Raw genomic sequence first — 27322 nt, forward strand, 5'->3', positions numbered from 1 at the left:
ACAACATGAGTATTGTGGAAGGGGTATACATAATGATACACATGTGGCCTATGTTGAATTGCTTGACTTCTTAGGGAGGGTGGGTTGGAAGGGAAGAGGGGAGAGAGTTTGGAACTCAAAGTTTTAAAAACAGATGTTCAAAAACAAAAAAAAAGTTTTTGATGCAACTAGAAAATAAGATACACAGGCAATGGGGCATAGAGATTTATCTTGCCCTACAAGAAAGGAAGGGAAAAGGGGATGGGAGGGGAGTGGGGTGACAGAAGGGAGGGCTGACTGGGTGTTTCAACAATCTGGCTAGCAGCTTCTAGTCTCTATCTTCCAGGTAGAGACTAGGATTGCCCTCAAGGCTTTTTCCCGCAGATACAAACTTTCATTCATTAATCACACAAGATCACCTTCCCTCTGAGTGGCTTGTGGCATTTATCAGCATCAGCCATACTTGTGGAGTCCGTGAATCTATTATTATAGCCCTATTCACAGTAAAATATATGGTTCAGGGGAACGATTTGGCAGTTATCTTCCCCTGAATAGACAACTGTTACAGTGTCGTCCTTCCCATGGGGTATGACTTCTGCAGCCTTTCGAATATCATCTGGCTTCTGTTTTACCCATACCTTAGCTCCCAGTTTTATTCTGTCAATGGAGCAAGACCCTTTTGCTCCTCTAGTAGTTATTTTGGGAGGAGGGTCAGTTTTCACAAAGGGTATTTTTTCATAGGGGATAATAATCACTTGAACTATCCTATCATACAATATAATCTCAAGACATTCACCCTTTCATCACAGTCCTCAGGGGCCAGGCTTATCAGCTTAAGCCCTGGGAAGAAGGGATTATCTCCTGCTCTGGGCCCCTGGGAAACCATGCCCAGCACTCTCATCAGGACTTTGTTGCTTCTGAGGCTGCACAGAAACATAGCCACCCCAAGTACAAAGAGCAGTCCAAAAACAGGGAAATATTCAACCAACCCAGCACTCCAAAACCCATGCTTTCCTATTAACGGCAGATCCTGACCACGACTATGCCATTTGATTCAACAATCCAGCTAGCAGCTTCTGTGGGGGGTGTAAGATCCACCCACAGCCATCACCCAGAAAGCTGCCTGCACACTGGGAAAGCACAGGTTCTTTTGATCTGCTTTAATAAGGAAAGCAATGTTGAAGTGGTTGACAAGCTTACTTTAATTCTGCATACAGACAGAATTCACTTAGTTCAGGGTAAAAAGACAGCATCCTGAACTTCAGAACAAAATACAAACAAATTACAAACATCAACAGACAGACCCAATACAATTCACAGTTACCAACATCTAGGTTCAGCCCAGGAGCTCGGAACAAGGGGTGGCCCAGAGTCATGTTCGCCACCAGTGCTGGAGGTAGAGCTCCAAAGGACAGACAGCCAGGCTTTGGTTTTTATATCTTTTTCAGCATCAGGGGTGAGTCACACATGTGACTCCCCCACGTGACCTAGAATCGTCACAGAGAGGCAGACTTAAACCCATGTGGTCTAAAAGCCTCTGCTCTCCCAGACATGTAAACTAGGCCCTCCCTGGAGTTAGCCCCACCCTGGGCCCCACCTTAGTTGCCAATCCACACCCACTAAGGTTTTACACCTAGTAGGGGTTTGGGCCTGGGGCTTAGCACCTACTAAGACTCAATCAAAGACACTGAATTAATCAAAGGAAACAAGGCCAAACTCTTCAAGGGAACTTGTTGAACTAAGTGCTAAGGAGCCCATTTTGATTACAAACACACTGGGGAACAGGGCAACCAGAATATACACCATCTTGGAGTGGGGGGGGGATGGTAGAAATAGGGAGAAAATTTGTAATTCAAACTTTTGTGAAAATCAATGGTGAAAACTAAATATATTAAATAAAAAAAGAGAAAAAAAAAGAAAAGTTGAACAAGACAATGACTGAACAATAACAAAGTAGCATGCACATATAAAGTGCTGTTATTTTCAAACTTTTACAGTAATTTCCCACTAATTTTTCCTTAGTAGGGTAATCTGATGCCATTTCCACTTGGTAATTTTAGTTAAATGATCTGGAAATAGAACTTAGTTCTTTGGGTAATTTTTGTTTATTAAATATAGCATTCCCAGTGGATAGGACATTGGTCAACCTGACGACAGCTCAATACACAATAAAGACAAGAAAGTAGTATTTGATGTTCATTAAAAATAGAAATCTTGGTCAATGGAACAGGCTTGGAAAGCAAGACTTCGTAAAGGTCATGAAAACAAAGGATACGGGGCAGCTAGGTGGCTCAGTGGATAGAGCACCTGCTCTGGAGTCAGGACCTGAGTTCAAAATCAGCCTCAGACACTTACCAGCTGTGTGACCCTGGGCAAGTCACTTAATCCCAATTGCCTGAGTACAAGTACCTCAGAATAGTGCAGAACATGTCCAGCACACAGTGATTAGGTGGAGAAACAAAATATACTAGTAATTCTGTAGAACTGGAAGATTAATTTCTATCTCCAGCATGTTCTCTAGTCCCATATGTCCCTTTCATGTGTGCTTCTCCATGCTGGTGTTATGGCCACATCTTATATAATTTATGTTGCTTATCTCTTCTTCCCACTTGGTATGTGAATTTTTATGGAATAGTGAGTTCCAATTTTTGGAAAGATTGTTTTGCCATTATTCTTTATTACTGTACTATTTTATTAGAGGCAGTTAGGTGGCAGAGAGGATAGAGTTCAAATCCAGTCTCTGATACCTACTAGCTGTGTGACCCTGGGAAAGTCATTTAACCTGTGTTATGTAAAATGGGGATAATAACAGTACCTACCTCACAGGGGTGTTGTGAGAGTAAAATGATATGTTTGTAAATCTCTTTGCATAGTGCCTGGCACATAGTAGGTGCTATATAGATGCTGATACCATTCCCTCCATTTCCTTTCCTCTTTTTTATTAAAGATCATTACTTTGAACCAACTGACTAGTAAAAGTTATGTTAGGGTGGCCTTGGAAGCTATGGTTTGGAGAGGATTCTGACCTCCAAAATAACTTGAATCTGGGGTAACTTTGGGGGACTCATGAGGGAGAGGATATGGTGTTTGTGTGCTATATTGTTTTACACACAAAAAGGTACAATTGCTCCCTTACCATTTGGAATATCTGAGACAGTCACTGTAACCCTGAGTCATCTTAATTGTGGCTCTGCTTTGGTCTATGGGGACGTCAGCTACCTTCTGTTAACAGCCTCATTAAGGAAATGAGTTTCCTAGCCATTGGCCAAGAGGCTAAAGAATCTCCATAACCTTTCTCTTCAGGAGAGAAACTAATCACAGTGGTGGATACAAACAACTTAGTTTTTGAAGGTGGTGCTGAATATAGAGCCTTGGCTGAAGAGTCTAAGTGAGGTACATTAGGCAGAAGAAGAAGATGGCTGAAAGAGCTAGCTGATAGTGCTTTTAGCCTGCTTCTAATCCTTCAAGATGAAAGGCACTTACTCCAGAGTCCCAAGTACTATCCTAGGTCTGCCATTGCCAGGTCAATGTTATCCTGGGCAAGCCTCACTTATCTGTAGAATGAGCGAATTGTGTCCCTTTCAAATTCCATTCAGCTCTAAATCTATATTTCTCTGATCTTCATTTTGTTGGCTTTTTCCTTTTGGTGTGGTGATTGTTATATATGGTACATGTACATAAAAACAATTATACCATTTCCTGAAACATTAATGCCCTTCTCACATTGTATTATTTTCCTGATTCTGACAAATGCCCACATATCCCTCAAAATATCAGGAAAATGTCAAATCAAAATACAAAAATTTGTACTTTTTCAGGAACAATGAAATACATTAAAAAAACCGTGTCTCATAGTTTATTTTGAGCCTGCTTAGAACCAGGATGACCTGGTTTCAAGTCTCATCTTTGCAGCATACTGGCTGCGTGACCCTAGACAAATCAGTGCTCTAGGTAACTCTTTAGGACTATAAATTGTTGAGAAGGTGCCAACCTGCATCAGTGGAGGGAGTTTTCTCATTTAGGAGTTACTTATGCTAAAGAAATCATGAGTCTAGTCCCTATCCCTACACCAAGTACCAAGGACACCTTTGCTTAGAAAAGCAAACATAATTGACAGAGGGATTGCTGTAAACAGCCCAGAAATGTTGTAAGGAGGCTAGGACAGATGATCTTTAAGATTCCGTTAAGCTCTGTCTTCTAGGAACTAAGGGCATGTGTGCTTAATGTAGGTTAGGTAGGTTAGATAAATCTTCCTAATTCCAAGCCAGTGGGACCCATTTCAGAGACAAGTCACTGCTGCTCCCTTCCTGGGTAATCTAGAAATGTGGACACTATCCCTAAAGACTGTCAATGGCATCCAATTTTCTCTTTTTCTTCAATTTTACTTTCAGTTATGCTTTATCTCCCCTCTCTGCTCCCCTACTCATTTAGAAGACAAGAAAACCAAAAACTATTACAAATATGTATACTCATAAAAGAGAAATTCTTGTATTAGCCAGGTCAAAGGAAGAAAGAGAAGAAAATATGCTTTAACTTGCAATTTGAGTCCATCAGCCTTCTGTCTGGAAGTGGATAGCCTGTTTCATCATGAGTCCTTTGGAATTGTGATTGGCTATTGTATTAATCAGATTGATTATCCTGATAATAATTGACTATTAATTGATTATCTTGACAATACTGCTGTTATATAAGTTTTTCTGCTGATTCTGCTCATTTCATGTTGCATCAGTTTACACAAGTCTTCCCAGATTTTTCTGAAACCATCGCCTTCATCATTTCATATAGCACAATAGTATCTGATCACATTCTTATACCATAATTTATTTAGACATTCCACAATTAATTAGCATCTCCTTAATTTCCAATTCTTTGCCACCACAAAGATGTAAGATACGTGTGTGTATGTATACATGTACACACATACACATATACATACACACATAAACACATACACCGCACCTTTGCCTTTGTTGTTGTTCTCTTTGGGTCAGACCTAATAATGTCATTGCTGGGTCAAAGAGTAAGTACATTTTTTTTTTTGCTTTTTGGCAGGGCAATCAGGGTTAAGTGATTTGCCCAAGGTCACACAGCTAGCACATGTGTCAAGTGTCTGAGGCCGGATTTGAACTCAGGTCCTCCTAACTCCAGGGCCGGTGCTCTACTCACTGCGCCACCTAGCTGCCCCAAGTAAGTACATTTTTAATAGCTCTGTAGATATAGTTCCAAAATGTTCTCCACAATGGTTAGCCCAGTTCACAACTCTACCAAAAGTGCATTATTGTACTTATTTTTTTTTTTACTTTCTCTGCAGCATTTCTCATTTCCTTTTTCTGTGATGTTAGCCAATCTGATAGGTATGAGGTGGTACTTCAAAATTGCTTTAATTTCTCTATTAGTTATTTAGAGCATTTTAAATATGACTATTGATATTGGATTTCTTCCTCTGAAAACTGTCTGTTCATATTCTTTGACCACTTATCAATTGGGGGACTGGCTCTTTTTCTTGTAAATTTTACTCAGTTCCCCATACATTTTAGAAATGTGATCTTTATCAGAGAGACTTGCTGCAAAGATTTTCCTTATTTCCTGCTTTTCTTCTAATTTTAGCTATATTAGTTTTTTCTGTATAAAATCTTTTAAATTTGCTATAATCAAAATGATCCATTTTGCCTCCTATGAACCTCTTTATCTCTTGGTTGGTCATAAACTCTTCACCTATCCATAGGTTTGACAGGTAATTTCTTTCATGCTCCACTAATTTTGTTTATGATGTCACCCTTTATATCTGAATCTAATTTTGAGTTCCAAATTTTCTCCTTCCCTCCCTTACCTCCCCCTACCCTAAGACAGTAAACAATTTGATATAGTATGTATATGTGCAATCATGTAAGACATATTTACATATTAGTCATGTTGTGAAAGAAGAAATAGACCAAAAAGGAAAAAAAACATGGAAAATATAAAGTGAAAATTCAATTTATATTGAGACTCCATTAATTCTTTCTCTGGATGTGGATAGCATTTATCATCATGAGTCTTTTGGAATTGTCTTGGATCATTGTATTGCTGAGAAGAGCTAAGTGATTCACAATTGTTCATCATACAATATTGCCATTAATGTTTATGATGTTCTCTTGGTTCTGCCCACTTCAGTATGCATCAGTTGGTATAAGTTTTTCTAGAGTTTTCTGAAATCAGTCTGCTCAACATTTCTCAGATCACAATAGTATTCCATTACAATCATATAACACAACTTGTTTAGCCATTCCCCAATTGATGGACATCCCCTCAATTTCCAATTCTTTGCCACCACACAAATAGTTGCTGTAAATATTTTCATACGAATAGGTACTTTCCCCTTTAAAAAAACTTTTTGGTATACATAGCTAGCAGTGGTATTGCTAGATCAAAGGGTATGCACAATTTGATTGCCCTTTGAGCATAGTTCCAAATTGCTCTTCAGAAGGGTTGGATCAGTTCACACCTTCACCAAGAGTGCATTAGTGTCCCAATTTTTCCACATCCACTTAAACATCTATGATGTTCCGTTTCTGTCATATTAGCCAAACTGATGGGTGTAAGGTGGTACCTTAGAGTTGTTTTAATTTGTATAGCTCTAATCAATAGTGATTTTGGCATTTTTTTCATGTAACTATAGATAACTTTGATCTTCATCTGAAAACTGCCACTTCATATCCTTTGATAATTTATCAATTGGGGAATGACCACAAGAAGCCTAAATTAAAAATCACACTGGTGATAAAGCCAAAAGTACTAATTTCAGCAACAAGAATGAATGTGATGAGCTAAAAAATGTACTGAATGCTAAAACATGCTACAAATAAGTGTCTACATAATATCTCTTGAATATGAAACCAAAATATTATTTCCTGAAAGTAATGAGGTACTCTGGATAAGCCTGATTAACATAAAATACGACAAATACGCTTGGATTTGTCATATGATCAGTCACACTGTCATATAGAACATAAATATCATGATTTCTTTTTGGTGGAGGGACAATGAATGATGGATTTCCAAGAATGTAATCACCAGTAAGTACTCGTACATAATACAAATACTTCTTCCCATTGATATCTGGCTGGGCGTAGACATCATTAGCTGAACCTAGGGCATCGACAGCAAAATAATTTCCTGTTCCCCATACTATATCTGTGAAAAAGAAGACAAAATGTTTACAAAATTAAAATTATGAAATGTATCTTATACCAATTATGATAATGTCTGGGACCATGATCAAAGTAATAATATCTCATTTCATTTTGTTGAAATTTTCTCTTTGCTTTCATCTCATTTACTCTCTCATTTTAGATTATTCATATATATACACACACACATATGTGTGCAAATCTATATATAAAACTCACCCCCTCAATAAACCTCTCAAAGGCTGTGTCTTTGCCTTATTTAGTCATTGCATTCTCCTGCTCTAGCATAATAATTTACACAAAACACTTGCTCAATAAATGTTTGTTAAGTTGAATTCAGAGTCTCCCTCATTAAGCTAATGCCACTTTATAACCTGTCTAAAAGTCACTTTACTAAAAGCATAGCCAAAAACTTTTGTACAGACAATGGCTACAACCATGTAAGCAAAGTCAACATAGAGAGGTGGGAAATCTCTAGTCAGCCCCAAAGGCCAATGGTCAACCAGCCTGTCAAGCAACAAGCATTTAGTAAGCACTTAATATGTGCCAGGCACTGTGCCAAGTGTAGGCATGGTAAAAGAGGCAAAAACATGGTCCCTATCTCTAAGGAGCTCACATTCTAATAGGGAAGACAACATGCCAACAATGATGTACTAGATATATTTTGAATAAATGGAAGGTAATCTCAGAGGGGAGACCATAGCATAGGGAGGACCCCCTGCAGAATGTGGAATTTAGCTGAGCCTTGAAGGAGGTTTGAGAAGCCAGTTGGCAGAGGTAAGGAGTGAGAGCATTTGAAGCAAAGGGAATAGTTAGTGGAAAGACCCAGAACTGAGAGACGGAGCATGTGAGGAACAGCAAAGAAGCCAGTGCAGCTGGACTGTTAAGTGTGTGTGAGTAAACTATAAGAAGACTGCAAAGACAGAGAAAGGCTAGGCTGTAAAGGGCTTTAAATGCAACCAAAGCATTTTATATTTGATTCTGGAGACAACAAGGAGTTACTCATGTTCATTGAGTAGAAGGGGGACATTGTGGGCACTGAGTTTTATGAAAGTCATTTTCATGACTGAGAGGAGGATGCATGGAAATGGGGAGAGACTTGAGGCAGGGAGAAGAGAAGGCTATTGCAACTATCCAGGAGTGACATGATGAAGACTTGAACCAAGGTTTTGGCTGTGTGAATGAAGAGAAATTAGGCCCCTTAGGTTTATATCATTATGTATTTTGGCTAAAACCTAGCAATCATTCATACTTTCTAGGGCTGATGATTTTTTGGAGATGTGGGATGGTGTAGTGGATAAGAACAGAGGTTATAGAGTCAGAGAGACCTGGGTTCAAATCCTTAGATTTTTGTCAGCTAAGATCCTCAGAAAATTGTGGACCTCCTCTGTACTCTCATTTTTCTCATAAGTCAAATGAGGGGATAGATTCACTTGAAGGTCCCTTCTTGCTCTAAATCTTTTAAATCTTCTTAAGTCTCTCAGATCTCTTAAATCTCTAAGTATCTTAAGTCACCTCTCTATGGTGAAGATTGCCACCCATCCAGATTGCCTCATTCTTCTCAATTTTTGTTTATATCCTCCTCATTGTTGACCATGTGACACATCCTCTTTATACCCACCATATGTCCCTCTTTACAACCAGCATGTGTCTCATCCACTGCCTTTTGAGTCACCCACAATTTTGATTGTTTGGAGATCACTGTGTTCCATCATTCACAGCCATATATCATAATAGAAAGGCTATTGAAGGCAAAAAAAGATTTTGTGTGTGTGTGTGTGTGTGTGTGTGTGTGTGTGTGTGTGTGTGTGTGTATAGACTGAAAACTGAAAGTGCTGTGTGATAGAATCCTGTTCATTTCTGGACCAAACTCCTTCTTTTTCAGCTATAGTGTCTATCCCAGATTTGTGATTTGATGGACTAACTCAATGGGTGGATGGAGACCCTGCAATTGTCCATTTTAACCTGGCTATATTACTTTGGAACTTCTCTAACTTCTCCACCATGCCCTGGGAAGCTCATTATTGGGATAACCTCATCCTCCTGTAAGATATCATCAGCATTGGTACTCCACATCATTACTACCCTCTGTCTCTCTAGTTGGAGGGGGTAGGTAGGTGGGTGTGGGTGGAGGTGGGTAGGGATGTCATGATCTCTGAATCTCCATTTAAAGAGGGAGCTCAGCTCAGCTAGCTCTTCATTTCTCACATCATGTTGGGTCTTCTCTTACTTTTCCATTATTCCCTCATGCCCTTTTCAGCTTCTTTTTTGTATTATGTTCTTCCATTAGGTTGTAAGCTCTTGAGGGCAGGAGCTATTTCTTTTTATTATTTTTATCTCTAGTGCTTACCACAGTGCCTAACCTATAGTATGTGCTTAATAAATGTTGACTGATTGAGACAGAAAGCAAATTCTACGGTGACACACTTTAAAGTGTTCAGGTGCTGATGGTGTGATGTGAAAGTGATACTTCACCTCTGAACCTTTTGAAGCAAACAAGGTACCTGCTGCTTTACTTACCATTTTTCCACATATAACTGCGAGTAAAGCCTTGGCTATTGACATGGGACAGTGAGTCGGCATCTACCCCATGAAAGAGACGTCTTTCATTATTTTCGTGGTTGTTTTGGGCGTCCATGAAAATTTTCTTTGTCTGATACAAATTCCAAAGGCTTTTGTTCTGTATCCTCTGAATCTACAAATTACAAAAGGAAAAATGAGCATAGTGTTAGGCATGAAGTACATGTGGAAGTGAATTTAAAAATGACCAATCCATAGGAAATCATTTTATATTTTGTGTAGGACAATTTTCCTTTGAGCACAAAATAATAAACATCAAATTCAGTGCTATCCATTTTGTTTTCCAGATATATTCTTATATTCAGACAACTTTCTAAACCTAGAGTTTTGTAAGTTTAAGCTTTGAATAGAAATATTCCCTAATTTGGTCACTTTCTGGAAATTTTGTTTTGTTTTGAATTGCACATATGATATCTTCAGTGTAGGCACTCCTGGTGAAGATCCTAACCAATGGGGATGGGCACCTGCTTGGGAACTCAAAGCTGTAGGGAGTTGCTTGGAGTCCCGAAGTTTAAGTGACTTGCCTGGGTTCATACAGTCAGGAGGTGTGAGAGACTCAGCTTGAAACAAAATCTCCTCCACTCCAAAGTAAGCTATCTATCTATTATACTACACTGTCTTGAGTTATTTTCCAATTGAATAGCTTTTTAGCTTATTTCAGATAGCTGAAATTATCTTTTTCCACCCTTAAAACACACACACACACACACACACACACACATATATATATATATATATTAATTACTGTGCTCCAAAAGTTCAAGGACAAATGTTGAACACTGTCCTAATCTACAAATGCCTTTTTCCAATTACATGTACAGACAATTTTCAACATTCATTTTTTATAAGATTTTTGAGTTCCAAATTTTTCTCCCTTCTTCCTCCCCAAGACGGTAAGCAATGTCATATGTATATAAGTGTGCAATCATGTAAAACATATTTCCACTGCAAATGCCTTTTTAAAACAGTTTGATCCAGGACCATGATCATGACTCATTGCTCTTAAGTTTGTTAATAGATCTACAGAGAGCTAGGGCTTGTGATAATGGCTCACTAGTTGTAATATTTGTGATGTTTTTTTCCCTTTCCCTGAGTTAAAAAAAATTGAGGGGGTCACCATTCTGAGTCTGATAATAAGCTAGACATTGCTGTAGGGTGAACTAGATGAGTTGTAAGACAAATAAGGTTACATTTGTCTTTGATAAATAGAAAATAAGACATAATAAACATACTGAGACAAAGAATACTTCACTGGGTGGTGGAGCAAATTTTATAAGAGCAAGTCATTTTAATTGTATTTCCTCTAAGTTCCGTTACTGTGCAACCTGGCACTAAAAATTTAAAAGGAAATTTACTTGCTTTTGTGAATAAAAAGGAAAACACCAACTACTAACAAAAGTTTAGTATTTTTATGTTTATTATGGTCTCTTTTTATATTTAAGGCATTGGGAGAGGGGGAGCAGGACTGATTCCTATTTGTAAATGGGCTATAACACCCATATAGAGCTGTAAATATCACAGACTTACAAGTTTGAAAACACTTTTCAAGAATCAGCAGTCTTGCTAACATTCTTTCTCATTTACAGATAAGCCATTTCAATGACTTGGCCTTTGGAAATTTCTTTTGCCTCTTTTCCTAATCCCAGCTCTGCCCCTAACCTATTGCATTGCTATAAGAAGAGTCCAAAACAAGAGAAAATGGAAGGAACAGGGGAAATAAATAGGAAAAAAATTCCAAAGCAAGTCATAATTAGGTGAGTGTTTCTTGTCTATCCTGAGTTAGAAAACACTGAACATGGTTATTCCCTTTCATTCCTGAATCACAGAATGTTAGAACAGGTCTCAGAAATCATCTAGTCCAATTCCCTCGCCTTATGATGAAGAAATTTAGACTCTTAGAGTGAAAAAGTTATTTTATCAGAGATCACAGACATAGACTTCCTGGGAATCAGAACAGTGAAAACAAACAGGGAGGAATCAAAGGGAACCCCACTGATTTTTTTTGCCTCTCCAGAATAGCTTGCTCCAGATCCAGGTTGCCTCAATTGCCCTCTTTCCCACTCCTCCTTCCTCCATCTCAAGATCTTCACAGTGTGGGACACATTGTCATTTTTTTTGCCACGGAAACTGACAAAAAGAAGTGACCCTATATACTCTAAAAAGGTTCAGGAAACTTTGAGTTAGGAAAAGAGATCTATTTACATTTAAGTTTCCATATCCAATTTAACCTTTAATCAAATCTGTCTGTTACTATTGGCAGACTCATAGAATCAACATGGAATAATACTAAGATCTATTCCACTAAAATATCTACAACAATATTTTTCTTAAGCTAATATAACTGGTGAAGATGAAGAATTGGCTTAGAGATCATTAGGCACATAGACTATGGATTGATAAAAGATTATGACCAGATAAAGGGATTTCAGAGATCATGGACGTGGAAGTGAAACACTTGTAAATGATAGTAAGACTAAGGGTATGACCATTTCACTCAGATTGAGTTAGGAGTCAAAGAGGATGCCAATGGTGGTGAACCTTAAAATTAGGTGGTTGGTAGTGCCATCAACAATAATAGGAATCTTGGGAAGAAGGGAGGGTTTGGGAAGAAAGACAGTGAATTCTGTTTTGGATACATTGAATTTGAGAAGCCTCTGGGCTACACAGCTGGAAACATCTAGCAGGGAGTGTTGAGGCCAACTGGCATACAGGAGATGATCTCAGATTAGATACAAATGTAAGAAAGAAGAGTAGGGGTGAGGACTAGTGATAGTACTGAGGAATGGAGGATTAGAGGTCATGGCAAGGATAAAGAGTAGGTTTACCTTCTCTATTGTGTAGTTAGCACAAGTCTGACAAAACTTGTCTTTTACTTGCTCATATTCTTTATGTCCTGGAGGTAAATCCACCAAAAGAAGATTCTGGTTTTTCATGTCATCCCAGTGATCAGGGATCTCAACTGAAAGACAAACACTTGGGGATTAATAATTTCCTCCCATATGTAGGATAGGATTCCGCACTCTACAGGGTGTTCCTAAAGTCTGGACACATTGCCAAAAATGCATGTTTTCAAGAAATGAAACAAATGAAATTTTCAACCACATTTTATTTAATTGGAATATTAACAAATCACATCTTCAATATGATTTCCATCATTTGTGATGCAAAGGCTGATGAGCTTTGCAAGATGCACGTGAACTCGATGCAATAACTCCACGTTGCCATCAATTTTCCTATGTGTCCAGACTTTAGGGACATGCTCTAAATTCCTAGGACTCTCTAAAAAGCAGAATAACATCTGAATTCTTTTGCAATCTCTTAATGCTAGGTTTTTAGAATTCAATTCAACTCAATTTAATAAACAGTAATTAAGCACCAATAACATGAAAGATAATATGCTATTAAGAAAAAAACCCTTATATACCCATGATGCCCTTTTCAATATGTATTAACTTGTCCTGCTCACCCTGCTGTCAATACAAAGTGTAATTGATGAATGAATTAATACATCAAATACACCACAAGTCTATTCTTTTACCTGTGGCATCAATACAGATTGTATCCATCTATAACTTAGTCTAAGAAAGGTGTGTTTGGCCATTAAGTGGCTTGCCCAGAGTCACACAGATAGTAAGTGTTAGAAGCAGGATATGTACTCATGTCTTCCTATCTCCAAGCTCTATCTACTATACCATGCTGCCTCTTATCATTCAATTAGTTACTTCAAAAATTTTATATCAAATTGAGGGACTTGTTACTTTATTTTAAAAGACTAGCAGACAAAATTCATCTAGAGCTCTTCTTCCCAAAATATTTCACAGAAAGCTAGGTGGTACACTGATTAGAGCCTTGCACCTGGAATCAGGAAGGTTTGAGTTCAAATCCAGCGTCAGACATTGATAAGTTTTGAATTTCTGAGGAAATCACTAAATGACTGTCTGCCTCAATTTTCTCAACTGTAAAATGAGGATAATAGTGACAGTTACCTTGTAGGGTTGTTGTGAAAATCAAATGAGAAATTGATGGAGCTTACACAGTGCCTAACACATAGTAGGTACAAATACTTGTTTCTTTCCCTCTTTCACATCTATTTTTGGATTCATGAGAGTTAAATAGAAAAGCAGGTGCAGTAATGTAATGGGTAAGGCTGGTAGGAAGTGCAGGCTGGTATGGTAGGAAGTGCCTTCTACCTCTGTCCCAGGTGAATGTACCTGGCATGATAGATTCAAAATTCTCTTTTATTAGGTGAAGCAAAAATGATTTTTGCAAAATGATTTGAGGCAAAGAAAACTCAGAAGACATAGAATTACAAAGTGAAAAGCATATTTACTAATTTATAATGGAAAGGGGGGTGGTGAAGACGCAGTACTGTATAGTGGGCAGAAAGAACTATCCTTAAAGTCAGTAAGTTCTTTCTCTGATAACACAGGGGATGCCTGACCATGGATAGATCACTTCAACTCTCACTGCCCCAACAACTCTCCTAGACTGTAAGTTGCCATGCAGGTGATGATCTTTTTAAGGTGTTTCCTCCCTGGGAGGGATAGAGAATTTTCTCACTGGGAACTCTTTCTATCAGTGAAATCACAGATTCAAAATGAAAGCAAACAAAATAAAAGCAGGTTTTTCCAAACTATACCCTAGACTCTGAAAAAAATCTAACATTTTAGCAGCTCAGAAACTACAACCCTAATTGGGAGATCAGGAGGCTGCCATCAATAAGCTTCTTGTGGTATCTCAGCCTTGTGGCTCCCTCTCATAATCATACTAGCCTTACTTGTTTAGGTTAGCTGGTGAGACCTACTAGGCTTCTTCTGTCACTAATCCCCATAGTTGTCTAAGATCCCCTTAACCTTTTCCTGCTATCCCCCCTCCCTGTAGTGGAATGATCACGAAGGCATCCTTCATCCCACTCCTTCTCTAAATGCCTGAATTATTTCTTTTTTTCTTTATTTTTCATTTTCAACATTCACTTCCACAAGATTTTGAGTTCCAGATTTTCTCCCCATCTCTCCCCTTCCCCACCCCAAGATGGCATGCATTCTGATTACCCTTCCCTCAGTGTGTCCTCCCTTCTTTCACTTCCCCTCTTATCCCCTTCCCACCTAGTTTCTTGCAGGGCAAGATAGATTTCTATACCCCATTGCCTGTATATCTTATTCCTGGCTTGATTATTTCTACCACACATACCCATCATGTCTTCCCAAATGCTATCTATGCATGGTGCTGGAGGAAATCACAAAAGCGAGATGACACCGGGTTGACAGAAAATCTGTTATCTAATCTCAACTGCACCCTCACTACAGCAAGCAGTCTTTCTCCTCCATAACAGATTAGGTGTCCTGCTCACCAAAATGGCCATTTCAAATCTTCTCTTCTAACTTCTTCATAGTACTCCCCTCCCCATCCTCTTAGCTGATGACTTTGCCTCATATTTAATAAAAAAACTGAAGTCATTTGATGATAGCTTTCTTTTCTCATTGCCTTGTCTTCCTCATCTCATCCCACTCAGATATCTTGCTTGACTATCTCCTTTAGCAGTCCTCGGGTGTCCATTTGGCATTTAGACACTTTCATAAGTGGTAACATTCCTACATTTCTACTGTTCTTACACTTGACTCCCCTTTACTCACCTTCCAATCCAGCTATACTGGCCTATTCGCCATTCCCTGTATGCTGCATTTCATTTTTGAATCTTTGCACTGATTGTCTCTCACACCCGGAATGTTTCCCTCCTTAGCTTTACTGCCTAGTTTCTCTGTATTCCTTCCAGAGTCAGCTCAAAACCCATCTTTTTCTGGAGGTCTTCCTAGACCCCTCAACTTCTAGTGCTTTCTGTCCCTTCTGAAATGACCTTACAACTACTCTGTAATATATATCTTGTAAGACCGCAGTTATTTTACATGTTGTCTCTCTTATTAGAATGGGGGCAGGGAGTCTTCTTGATTTTCTATATATCTCTAACTAGCTCTTATCATAGTGCCTGGGACATAGTAGGTGCTTAATAACTGCTTTTTGACTGATCAGTCTATTGAGTTCTTTTAAATGGAGATCACTAAGAAGTGCTCTACTTTCCTTCTCTGTCCAGGGTACTGGACAGGGGACAGTGGAGGCATGGGTACATTTACACTAATGAGGAAGAGGTTAACAGTATACAAGCTGCCCCAATTCTTAGAGTGCTAATGAGTGAATCCTTGGCATCCACCACTTCTACTCCCTGACATCTAAATTCCTAGTTCTCAGGTTTAACCCTGATATTGTCTCAGTCTCTAGTTCTCTCAGCCCCACAGCATCCAAATCTTCTGTTCTCAATATATTGTGCAGAAGGCTGAGGATAGCTGAGTTTTTTCTATCCATAACCATCCTAGCTTCATCATCTTACAGACCACCTCATCCTTCTCTTTCAACAAGTACTGGTTGAGCAGCACTTACACTGGGTCTAGTGTTGTTTTGGGCACTGGAGAGATGAATCAAAGGAGAAGACATTGCTTCTATTCCTAGTTCTGTGCCTGAGCCCCTGTGGAACTTCGGGCAAATCATCTATTCCTTGTTGACCCCTACTGGTTGATAAAATGTAGATTATAAACTTTGCACAGAGTTAGGGACTGGATTTGTGATTTCATTTGTACAAGTAACTACTAGGTGCAAACACGGTCTTCACAGATGCAAACTGGAACCTTTTCTACAACTTAGATTACTTAAGTGTTGCCTAGAACAGTGAGAAGTAAAGTGACTTGGACCACAGGCCATAGCATGGAATGATGCTTCCCGTTTTTTGAACTTCCATCAAAAAAGCACCCTTTTCTATCCAGGCTCCAAAGCTACCTTTCCCTAGGTTATAGGCCTAGCTGCCTCCATCACCTCTCACATAGAGGTGAGGAACCTTAGGCCTCAAGGCCACATGTGGCACTCTAGGTCCTCAAATGTGGCCCTCACTGAATCTGAATGTCACAGACCAAATCCTTTTATTCAGGGGATTTGTTTGGTGAAATTCAGATTCAGTCAAAGGGCCACTCTTGAGGACCTAGAGGGCCACATGTGGCCTTGAGGCCACAGGTTACCCACCCTTGTACTATACTCTGGGCCCTGGAAGCTGTTTTATCTTTCTTATGTTGCCCATCTCTCTTGTTTTGGCTGGTTCCTTGGAGCAAATTATCTTAGTTGGATTTTCCTGGGTGACTCAGCCTTGGTGGTCAACATCCCTCTTCCACCTGTCTGTAACCTTTTCTGTTGTAGTCTACTAGGTTGTGAGCTCCTTGAAGGCAGGAACTGTCTTTTGTATTCCCAGGGCATGTTGTACCCCCTGGTGTATAGTAGGCACTGAATAAAAGTTTATTGATTGGTAATAGACTCCTTTGGCAGTCTGACAGAAGCTATAGACCCTTCTCAGAATAATGTTTCTAAATGTCTACAATGAAATATATGGAATTACCAGGGAAAGCAATTATATTGAAATCTAGTGATCAAAATATTTTTTAAAATTAAGTTCATAGATCCCAAAGTAAGATCCCCTGCTCTAGGAAATGTGTCTGAAGTTCTGAATCCTTTCTTAACTTGTGGATGGGGCACTGTGGAGGACGATTCTTGTCATTCTCACACTTGTAGGATTTTCCCTTCCTGACCTGTTTGTCTAATTTTCTTTCTGATTTTTTTTCTCTATCATCTTTTTTCCCCCTAGATTCCAGCTCAGATTATTTTGCAACCATGTTTCACTTTTCACTGACTGAAACAGAAATTATCCGATGAAAGATCCAACCTTAGGCAATATTGTTAAATATCTCCTGGACAGGAGCAAAGGTGTAGCAAGGGACCTCAGAAGCCGGAAGCCATTCAGTCCAAAAACCTCATTTTATAGTAGAGAAAACTGAAGCTAAGGGAAGGCCCATGTTCACGTAGGTAATAAGCAGTGGCAGGATTTGAACCCAGCTTGTCTGACTCCAGATCTAATGCTCCTTTGAGGATACTACATTACTTCCCAGCAAGTCACACTTCCCTTGTAGAGCCTCATTCTTCAGCCACCTCTTTATCTACCCAGCCAGCAGCATGCTCATGCTCCTTCTCTTCCTGCCTCTCTGCCAAAACTTGACTTCTGGAAAAATACTCTGATGACCTCAGCCATGCTTCTACCTGTGGTCTGCTCTGTATTTTGGTCGCCAGGTCCAAAAATTTGATCTTTATAGGTTCCTCCGGAAGAAATCAGTCTCTGTAGTTATCAACAAAACTGATTCAACTTAAGGAGAACTGGGCAGAGACTGGTTTACAAACTGGAAAGTTCATTTATAATTTTTTGGGGGGAGGGTTGTACATCCAGCACTTTACTAATGTGTAAATATCTGAAAAAGATCACAGTTTTATGCCTCTTGAGGGTGTCTATATTTTATTAAGGTGCAAAGTTTTAAGGTGAAGGAATGAATTGAAAATGGATGACAGGTTGGAGGGGAAGGTTTAGGGTGTTTTGTTTTTGGTCTAAATCAGTGCTGTCAAACTCCAATTGAAATTGGGGTCCCTAAACTAGTTCCTAGCAGGCCATGTATTGATTTAGCAAACCACATATTAAGATTATCTCTGTTTTGTGTATTTTTGTTTAATTTGTTAGATATTTCTTAATTGCATTTTAATCTGGTACTGGGAACTTGGTAATGTTGTGGGCATCAGCTGCTAGACACCTCTGCTTAAGTGCTCAAAATAACAGTAGAGTCAGAATAAATACTGAGTTGGTTCTGAGAGAGAGGGAAAGTTGAGAAAGACAGAGAGACAGAAACTACAATCAGAGCGCTTTCACTGGGTGTGCCCCATACCTGGTTTTCTCTTCTTTCTCACCTCTGCCTATTGATTTCCCTGCCTTCCTCCAAGTTCCAGGCAAAATCCCACCTTCCTTGTGAAGTCTTTATTGATTCCCCTTAATTCTAGTGCTTTCTCTCTGCTGATTATCTCCAGTTTATTCACTTTAACATTTTAGCTTGTTATTTGCATGGTGTCACCCCATTAGATTTTTTAGCTCTTTGAAAATAAGAACTGTCTTTTGTCTTTCTTCGTACCCTGAGAGGCTTAGCACAGTACCTGGACACCTGGCGCTTGATAAATTTTTTTGGCTGAATGATGGAGAGGGAGAATTAAGAGTAAGAGGGGTGGGGAGAAAAGAAAGGGGATGGGAAGAGAATGAGGGAAGAGAAATAAAGGAAAACTGAACCTACCTTCAGGTTTTTTGATACGACAAACACGCAAGCTGTGTCCCTTTCCATTTGTAGCAAGGTTAGTGTTAAAGTCTACTGTGTAGTTTTCATTCTTAATTTTAACAACAACGTTATTTTTCTTTCCTTTCATTGCATTCTCCAAATGTAGATTAGTTATTTTGTCAAAAGGCTCGAGAAAACCTCTGACACTATGATGCCATGTGGTGGTTCTGCTGAGCTCCTCAGCCTTAGACTCCTCATCTGTATGGAAGTGTGTTCTCTTGATCATGTCTCGAATTGCCTGGGAAACCTCGAACACATCTTGGGTAGTTCCACTGACCTCAATTTGAGACCCTCCACATTTCATATCAATGATGACATTTAACCTTTTCTGCAGCTCATTCAATTCATTGTATTCTTTTTCACCAAAGTTTTGGATAGACTCATCAGAGAAAGTATAGCTTCTGTGTTCCTTTAAAATCAAATCTTGTATCCCAGAGATAGCACTTTCAACACTCTCCTTGCTTTCACCACAAGTTGCCGATTTTTTAATTTTTTCCAGAAGCAAATTATCTTGTTTTTTGGGAGGTTGGCTTGTAAGACTGAAAAATGCTTTTAAAATAAAAGATAATTTCATGAGAAGGTACTCATAAACATTTTCAAGATAAATCATAGGCACATGCACTGTAAAGAAAAAGCACCCCTTACATTTTATGTTAGAGAACAGAGAGGTTGAGGGTGGTGGTTTAGATCTCACTCTTTTTCTCATAGCATTATGAAACACTTCCAGTAGCTGTGGCAGGAAGATGACCACTTTCACTTTTTTCACTGATTGGACAGACTCTCCCTGTGCAAAATCTTCAACGGCATCGATTATAGATTCAGCAACATAAGTAGGGTCTAGTTTGGCCTGTCCTGAAAGAACAAAATAAAAAAGTGGCAAGAACAAAACAATAAGAACTAAAAGCTCCCCCTTTTTCCTAGTCTCCCCCTGCCCCAAACTACCATTTAGAAGTTGGTAGATTTGATTCTTAACGGATAAATGCTCCTTCCTCCAAATCAGCAAACACCTTTGGATTCACTGTCAGCATCTCAAACATTGTGGACTAAGCTCCCTCTCTTCTAGGTCCCACAGGAAACTACAATTCCTGCCCTTTGGAAGTCTGCAGCTGAATTAGCAATGGCCACCAGAATCTGAATGATCCATAGTCTGAACTTGAGTGTTCACTGTGTTCAGATGCTCATTTCATGCCCCACCCCCTCTTAGGTAAGTGGTTTTTGGTTGTAGGTAAACTGTCTTACCCTGTGAACTCTGAAAGCCATTTAGAGAAGAGAAAATGCCCAATGTGTTGAACCTGTGCAATGTTTTTAATGACAGGACATAAAATTTCTTTGAATTACTTTATTATCAAGATAATAATTGGCATTTTGGCCATTCAGCTGTGCAAGGTTCTTTGGGAGCTGCATATCCAACAGTCGGACAAGCATTTTTATGAGTCAGGTACTGGGGGTATAAATTTCAAAATGAAACAGTATTTGTCTTCAGAAGGAGTTTCTGTGCTACTTAGGAAAATGCCAAGTACATAGATACTTAAATATAAAATATATTCAAAGCAAATAATAATAGTAGGGAGCACTTTGAGATTTATAATGTGCTTTGCAAATATTATTTAATTTTAGCCTTTCAACAACTCTAGGAAATAAATGCTGTTATTAACTTCATTTTATGGATGAGGAAGCTAAGGCAGATAAAGACTGAGGTGGGATTTGAACTCAAGTCTTCATGACTCCAATCCCAGAGCTCTATCCATTGTGCCACCTAGCTACAATGGATCTGGAAGGAGAGTACTAATGTCAGGAGGGACTAGGCAAGGTCTTGGGTAGGTTTTATCGCTTGAAGTGAGACTTAATGGAAAGTAGGGATACTAAAAGGCAAAGGTGATAGCAGAGGGGAGAGAATTCCAGACACGACAAGAACCTGTAAAAGGGCATGGAGGAGAGATTGTTACGTGTGGAAATCAGCAAGTATGTTACATTAACATGGAATTATGAAGAGCGAATCATTGTAGAAAGTTAGACTGAAACTAGAATGTAAAAGACTTTAAATACCCAGCAGACAGATTTGTAATTTACCCTAGAATTAATAGGGAACCACTAAGATTTTTGAATGGGGAAAGAAAATGGTTGTATCATTATTATCATAGATCATGATACTTAAAAATATAAATTGGTCACCTGTGTGGAAGATGGACTGCAGAGAGAAGAGGGTAGACATGGGAAGATTAGTTTGAAAACTAGTGTTATAATTCAGGTCACAAGTGATGAGGACCTGACTTTGGATGATGACTATGAGGAGAGAGAAGGGAACAAATGTCAGAGATGCTACAGAGATAGAATCAATAAGAGAAATGGAGAGTTCTACGTTTGAGTTGTATAATATTCATAGTATAGGATGGGAGATGTCTAGCTATACAACATTTCATACGTATCTGGTTTTAACAGACTACAAGTTCAATATGAGGAAACAGGGTGACATGTGATCAAAACAAAACTGAAAAGTCAATAGAATCTTAGGTACTGATAGAGACAAGGAAGTCAGTCAGTCAGTCAATCAATAAGCACTTATTAAGCACCTACCAAGTGCCAGGCATTGTGTTAAGCACTGGGTATATGAAAAGAGGCAAAAGGGTAGCTAGGTGGTACAGTGAGTAAGTGTGACTCCGAGTAAGTCACTTAATCCCAATTGCCTCCCAAAAAAGAGAGAAAGACAGAAAAAAGAGAAAGAAATGAAAAGAGACCAAGAGAATTCTCTGTTCGCAAAGAGAACACAGTCATGCAAGCAACCATATATAAATAAACAATATATAGAATAAATTGGTGATAATGATAAGGGTAAGGAACTAAGAATTAAGAGTTATTAGGAAAGGTCTTTTTTTAGAAGATGGGATTTTAGACTGGGAAGCCAGGCAGTAGAGATGAGTAGAGACTGCTCTCCAGCTATGGGATACAGTGAAAATGCTGCAGTCTGAAGATGGCAGGCCTTCTTCAATTACAACGCAGAAGATCAACGTCATTGGATCACGGAGTTATAGTGGGGTGTGAGGTATAAGAAGACCAGAAAGATAAGGAGGGGCAACTTATGAAGGGCTTTAATATCACTTTGACAACTGAGTGGGAAGAGACTTGTGGGATGTCTCAGTTTCTTCGACCATTTATTATTTAAGGAATGAAAGTCACCTCTTTATCAGAGACTGGAGCAAAGGAGGAAACAGTGGGAGATGAAGTCAAGAAGCTGTCAGAGTGAGAGCAGAGTAAAAGAGGGAGCTCTTTGCAGTTGGCCTCGATTCTCTCTGTAAAGTGGGAAGGGAGATCCTCAGCTCAGAGCCAGAGGGAAAGGGTATAATGAGAGGCCTAAAGAGCAGAGAGAAGATCTCAATAGCTGCTGTGGTGAGCGGGAAAGACAATCTTTTAAGGAGGAATAAAAAGACTACCTTCCTCCAGTGAAGTCCCCATAAATTTGTAGCCAACCTCATCAGCACAATTGTGTGATAACCTCCTTTTTGGTTCAAAAGCAGGTAAGGAGGAAAGGAGGAGACAGATGATGGCTCTGATTCAGGGTAGAGGCATCAGTGGAGCACAAGGCATGAGTGTTACCAGGACATGTGAGCAAGGGAGTTGAAAGCACAGGATGGTGGAAAGTTTAACTGTTTCATCCACCAAGTTTATCCCATAAGATTTATATAAATAAATGTATAAAAATAAAATAAATGTATCAAAATCATAAATTTTTATAAACAAATCAACTGCAAAATACTTGGCCATCCCACAAGCAGTTTATTATTAGCAGAGAGAAGACTTGTATGAGATGAGACAGAGGAAAGCTAGCTGAGCCTGAAGAACAAGATACACCGTGCCAATTAAAAAGTAAATAAAGTCAACAAGGGGAGCCCACAAAAGTCTGCTCAATTATAAAGTCAATCTCAGTGCCATACAGTCATACTCTTACTTCCTGGGAACAACTGATACACTCTTTTTCTAGGAATGGACTCTGTTGGAGGATTGCTTGTGTGTACATTGCAAAGTGTTCATTGTGTAGGGAAAAACCTTTGAATTTTTAAAAAAAGATTAAATACAAAATCATTACTCTCTTTGTTATCAACATTTTTTTCAAAAGAATAAGGATTATCCTAGAACTATGCATAGGCAAAAGTAAAGGAAGGAAAGAAGCCCAGCTACATGATTACTGTACTAATCCACATATCAGATGATGAGGGATTGAGGTGATGGCCATGTGGTAATTGAAAAGAAGAGTTGAATCTGAGATGTTGAATCTTATTATTATTATTAATTGATCTCAGGCAAGTTGTTTATCTTCTTTAGGTCTCAACTGAAAACCAGGAGGTTGGCCTGGAATTACAAAATCTCTTCAGGCTATAAAAAGTCTATGATTTGATGATAAGTTCAGTATGTGACCTGAAAAGTTTTAGGTGGCACCAAATGGAATTGTCTGATAGATAAAGGAGAGATTAGACTAGGGGCTGAAGCTGTTGGCAGGTTGGAGCTGCTGATTGAGAAGTCACCTGCAAGGAGGTAGAAGTTGAAAATGAGAATGAATGAGTGAATTCTCCTAAAGTGTAACTATGTGAGAGAGGAAGAGGGAAGAGAAGGAAGCCAAGAAGATAACCAGAGAAAAGACAGAAAATGAAAGGAGATAAAAGAAGAGACAGTGAACTAGACTGAGAAATGGATTGATTTCTTTTCATTCCACCTTTTTTGTCTCTTCCTTACCTTCATCTTTTGTCCTTTAGTCTCACTCTTTAAAGTTTATCTTTTAATCACTCTTTTCCTTTTTGCTTATCCATAGCATAAGACTAGAGGCGAAACCCAACAGTGCCCACAAGCACCATGGTACCCAGAGTGAAAAACATTGCCAAGACCTAAAACAGATGAACACCATTGCTATCACTCTCATATAGATTCAGCCTTAATGATTAGCTTTACCAGTGGATATATAATCTAGGGCCCACTCAGTATTTAAAAAAAAAACAAACTAATTTTGCTAGGAGGCTACAAACCTGTTCCAATGGCTGGGAGGGAAATAGATGCATATTTCATTTGTTCACATTCCTGTAGGACTTCAGAGATGGTTTGTTTGACATCACTTCCCCCCATAACATGTATTATTTTCTTGCACCTTAGATTGCCACCTTGTGTCACTATAAAATTTCTGAGACGATTTGCAGCTGGAGAACAGAAGAAGACACAAAGGCATGAAACATTAGCTAAACTGAAACTTTTGGATAATTGAGAATATAGGATACTTTATTTAGGTAAAAGAGGACATGAAAACAACAGTCCTGGTTTGCACAGATCCTTTAATTACCTTAAATTCTTACTATATCTCAAAGATGAAAAGTATCTTAGGGCTCTGTAAGGTTAATGGGGAATAAGATCTTCCCTGTCCATGAAGAGGCCTCATGTGGAGCCCATTAAGGGAAGATTGCTTGCTTTTAGGAAGGCTGACACACCTTTTGCTAATTAGGCACTGAGTCAGGAGGGTTGTGATACCTTCTGGCTCTGAGCCAATTAGCCGAAAGAGTATAGTGAGGTAAGAGGTGAGCTTTTGGGCTGGGGGCTAGCTTACAAGAAGGACCTTGTGATTGCCTGGTGGAGACTCTGAGGAGCCTATATGTTCAGAGCTCCCCAATTACTTAGAGGTAAAAGTTCTCTTGATCCAGTGGTGAATGTAAAGTATATATATATGTATATATAGTTTTGATTCAGGCAGTAGAGTTCTGTCTGTTGGTCTTTATTTCTTTTCTCTGTATTTTCTCCATTTGTATTTTATGTAATTACAGAAGAGTGTTGACCCCTGAAACAGCTGTGTTTCCTAGGAAAGCAGATAAAAGAACCTGCACTAGCAGCCATCCTGGGTATGCCAGCATGGTTGCCTTTACAGGCTAATATAATATAATGCTGTCCCATGCTTAAATGCCTTCCAAAGCATTGTTGACATAATTATCCACCCTCTACTTAAATATCAATTTGCCTCCCCTAAACCTCTAACAACTATACTGTGGCACAGTGGAAAGAATAATGACTTTTGTGTCAGAAGACTTGGCCTCAATTACTGGTTATGCTATTACCTGTGCAACCTTGGGCAAGTCATTTAACTTTCCTGGGTCTTGGTTTATTTATCTGTCAAAACAAAGGAGTTGGACTCGATGACTACTAATGTTTACTCTATCTGTAAATCTATGATCCTGTAGTCCTAGTCATAGTCAATAAGCTGGATACAATAAAATGTATACAGCAAGACAGCCCATGCCGTCAAGGAGCTCACACTCTAATGGTGTGAACTTCGTCCCATTGGTCCAAGTTTTTCCCTCTGGAAGTGTATGGAATTTCACACCCTTGCTCCATATAAAAAGACTTCAAATATCTGAAGACAACAACCATGTCACATCTCACTCCTAGGTCTTCTCTTCTCAAGATTGAAGATACAAAGTCTAAAGCATGGGTGTCTACCTGGGGAGGGCTGTGGCAGAGCTCTAATTAATCTGGTTAATATTCGTATCTCCTAGGATCACCTGTAGTAGCATTTCACACTTACCCTAAAAAAGTAATTCATTTGCACTTTTTATGCTATACTTCCCAATAAACACCCAAACACATTCCCAGACCAGTTAAGTTTGTTGATTTGTTAAGAGAAAAGAAGGCTGTGCCATTTAATTTTGAAATTATGGTACCAATATGGACAATTGGAATTGACAAGATATTTCTTGCCTCTTCATATTGACTTTTAATGTTTATATTGTTGCAGTCTCTGAGAATATTATAGTGTGTGATGCCTTTCCAGGTAACAATCTATAGAGATAATATCTGAACTCCCAAGAAGAGCCTCTAATGCTGAAAGTTTTAGATACTCTGACTGGTTGGTAGGGAAAATGGGAGACAGAGGGAGCCTTGTGGGTGCTTCAAATCATACCATGTGTGGTTGTGGCTACTATAGTGTTATATATGGTTAGCTCAAGTTTTGAAGGAAAATTGTTATAATCTCACCTTCAGGGCCCTTCTCCCATGGAACCCTGGCTCTTAAAGGGTTTCTGACTTGTTTCTATCCTATCCCACATCCCCTCCATCTTACTACTGGTTATTTCACTTGCACTGAATTATGGCTAAAACAGAAGCATTAATGTCATACCTGATGTAGCACACTCTGATTCCACATCTGGTCCAGCAGCTTCTAAAATGGCTTTGGAAACCCCTAGATAAGAGAATAATAATAGAGATGAACATGAGCTGAAGAATCACATTATGTCAGAGCTGGAAAGTACTGCAGAGATTATTATATTATCTTACTTTTATTTATTTATTTTTACCTTACTTCTTTTTTTTTCATTTAGTAAGTGCTTATTTTCTCTCCCTTGCACCAGTCCCATCCAAAAGAAAAGAAAAACAAAACTTATAACAAATATGCAAAGTCAAACATAACAAATTTACACATTGGACATGTCTAAAAATTTATGTCTCATTCTGCATCTTGAGACCTCTCTGTCAGTAGGTGGGTAGCATGTTTCATTAACAATTCTGTGGAATCATGGTTGATCATAGCTCTGACTAGAATTCTTGAAAAAAAATTTCAAATTACATTTTTTTTACATTTAATTACATTTAAAAGCAAATTTTAACATTTGTTGTTTAAAATTTTGAATTTCCAAATCACTTACTCCCTTCTTCCCCTACCCCTTCATTGAGGATATAAGCAATTTGATATAAGTTATACGTGGGCAGTCATGCAAAACATTGCCACAGTATTCATTTCGTGAAAGAAGAAACAGACCAAAGGAAAAAAAGAAGAAAAAATTTAAAAGGAGGCTTTTATCTACATTCAGATCCTATTAGTTCTTTCTCTGGAGGGGGATAACATTTTTCATCATAAGTCCTTTGGAATTATCTAACATTTTTGTATTGGTCAGATAACTAAGTCATTCGCAGTAGTTCACCCTACAATATTGCTGTTATTATGTGCAATGTTCTCCTGGTTCTACTCACTTCACTTTTCATTAGTTCATGTAAGCCTTTCCAGGTTGTTTTTGAAAGCATCCTTTTCATCATTTCTTATAGCCCAATAGTATTCCATCACAATCATATACCACAATTTGTTCAGCCATTCCCAATTGATGGACATCCCTTCAATTTCCAATATTTTACCACCACAAAAAGAGCTGCTATAAATAGTTTTGTACACACAGGTACTTTTACTTTTAAAAAAAAATCTCTGGGACACACATATCGCAGTGGTATTGCTGGGTCAAAGAGTATGCAAGGTTTCATAGTTCTTTGAGCATAGTTCTAAATAGCTCTCCAGAATGGTTGGACCAGTTTTCACAACTCCACCAGAAGTCCATTAGTTTGACC

The 27322-nt window shown here is 38.7% G+C and overlaps 1 protein-coding gene across 1 annotated transcript in view; it reads right to left on the reverse strand.

Annotated features, from left to right (window-relative positions):
- Positions 1–6687: 6687 nt before the first annotated feature.
- The window catches only part of LOC118837117 (protein mono-ADP-ribosyltransferase PARP14-like), a 48164-nt gene continuing 27529 nt past the window's right edge, over positions 6688–27322 (reverse strand). The window contains exons 4-10 of the mRNA XM_036744097.1: positions 26106–26168; positions 23977–24144; positions 19610–19816; positions 18923–19513; positions 12554–12687; positions 9669–9843; positions 6688–7152 (exon numbers count right to left, since the gene is read on the reverse strand). Coding sequence (XP_036599992.1) covers positions 6863–7152; positions 9669–9843; positions 12554–12687; positions 18923–19513; positions 19610–19816; positions 23977–24144; positions 26106–26168 — 1628 coding nt within the window. The 3' untranslated portion in view covers positions 6688–6862. The remainder of the gene's footprint in view (positions 7153–9668; positions 9844–12553; positions 12688–18922; positions 19514–19609; positions 19817–23976; positions 24145–26105; positions 26169–27322) is intronic.

This window comes from Trichosurus vulpecula, chromosome 2 (genome assembly GCF_011100635.1).
Source record: "Trichosurus vulpecula isolate mTriVul1 chromosome 2, mTriVul1.pri, whole genome shotgun sequence".
Classification (NCBI taxonomy): domain Eukaryota; kingdom Metazoa; phylum Chordata; class Mammalia; order Diprotodontia; family Phalangeridae; genus Trichosurus; species Trichosurus vulpecula.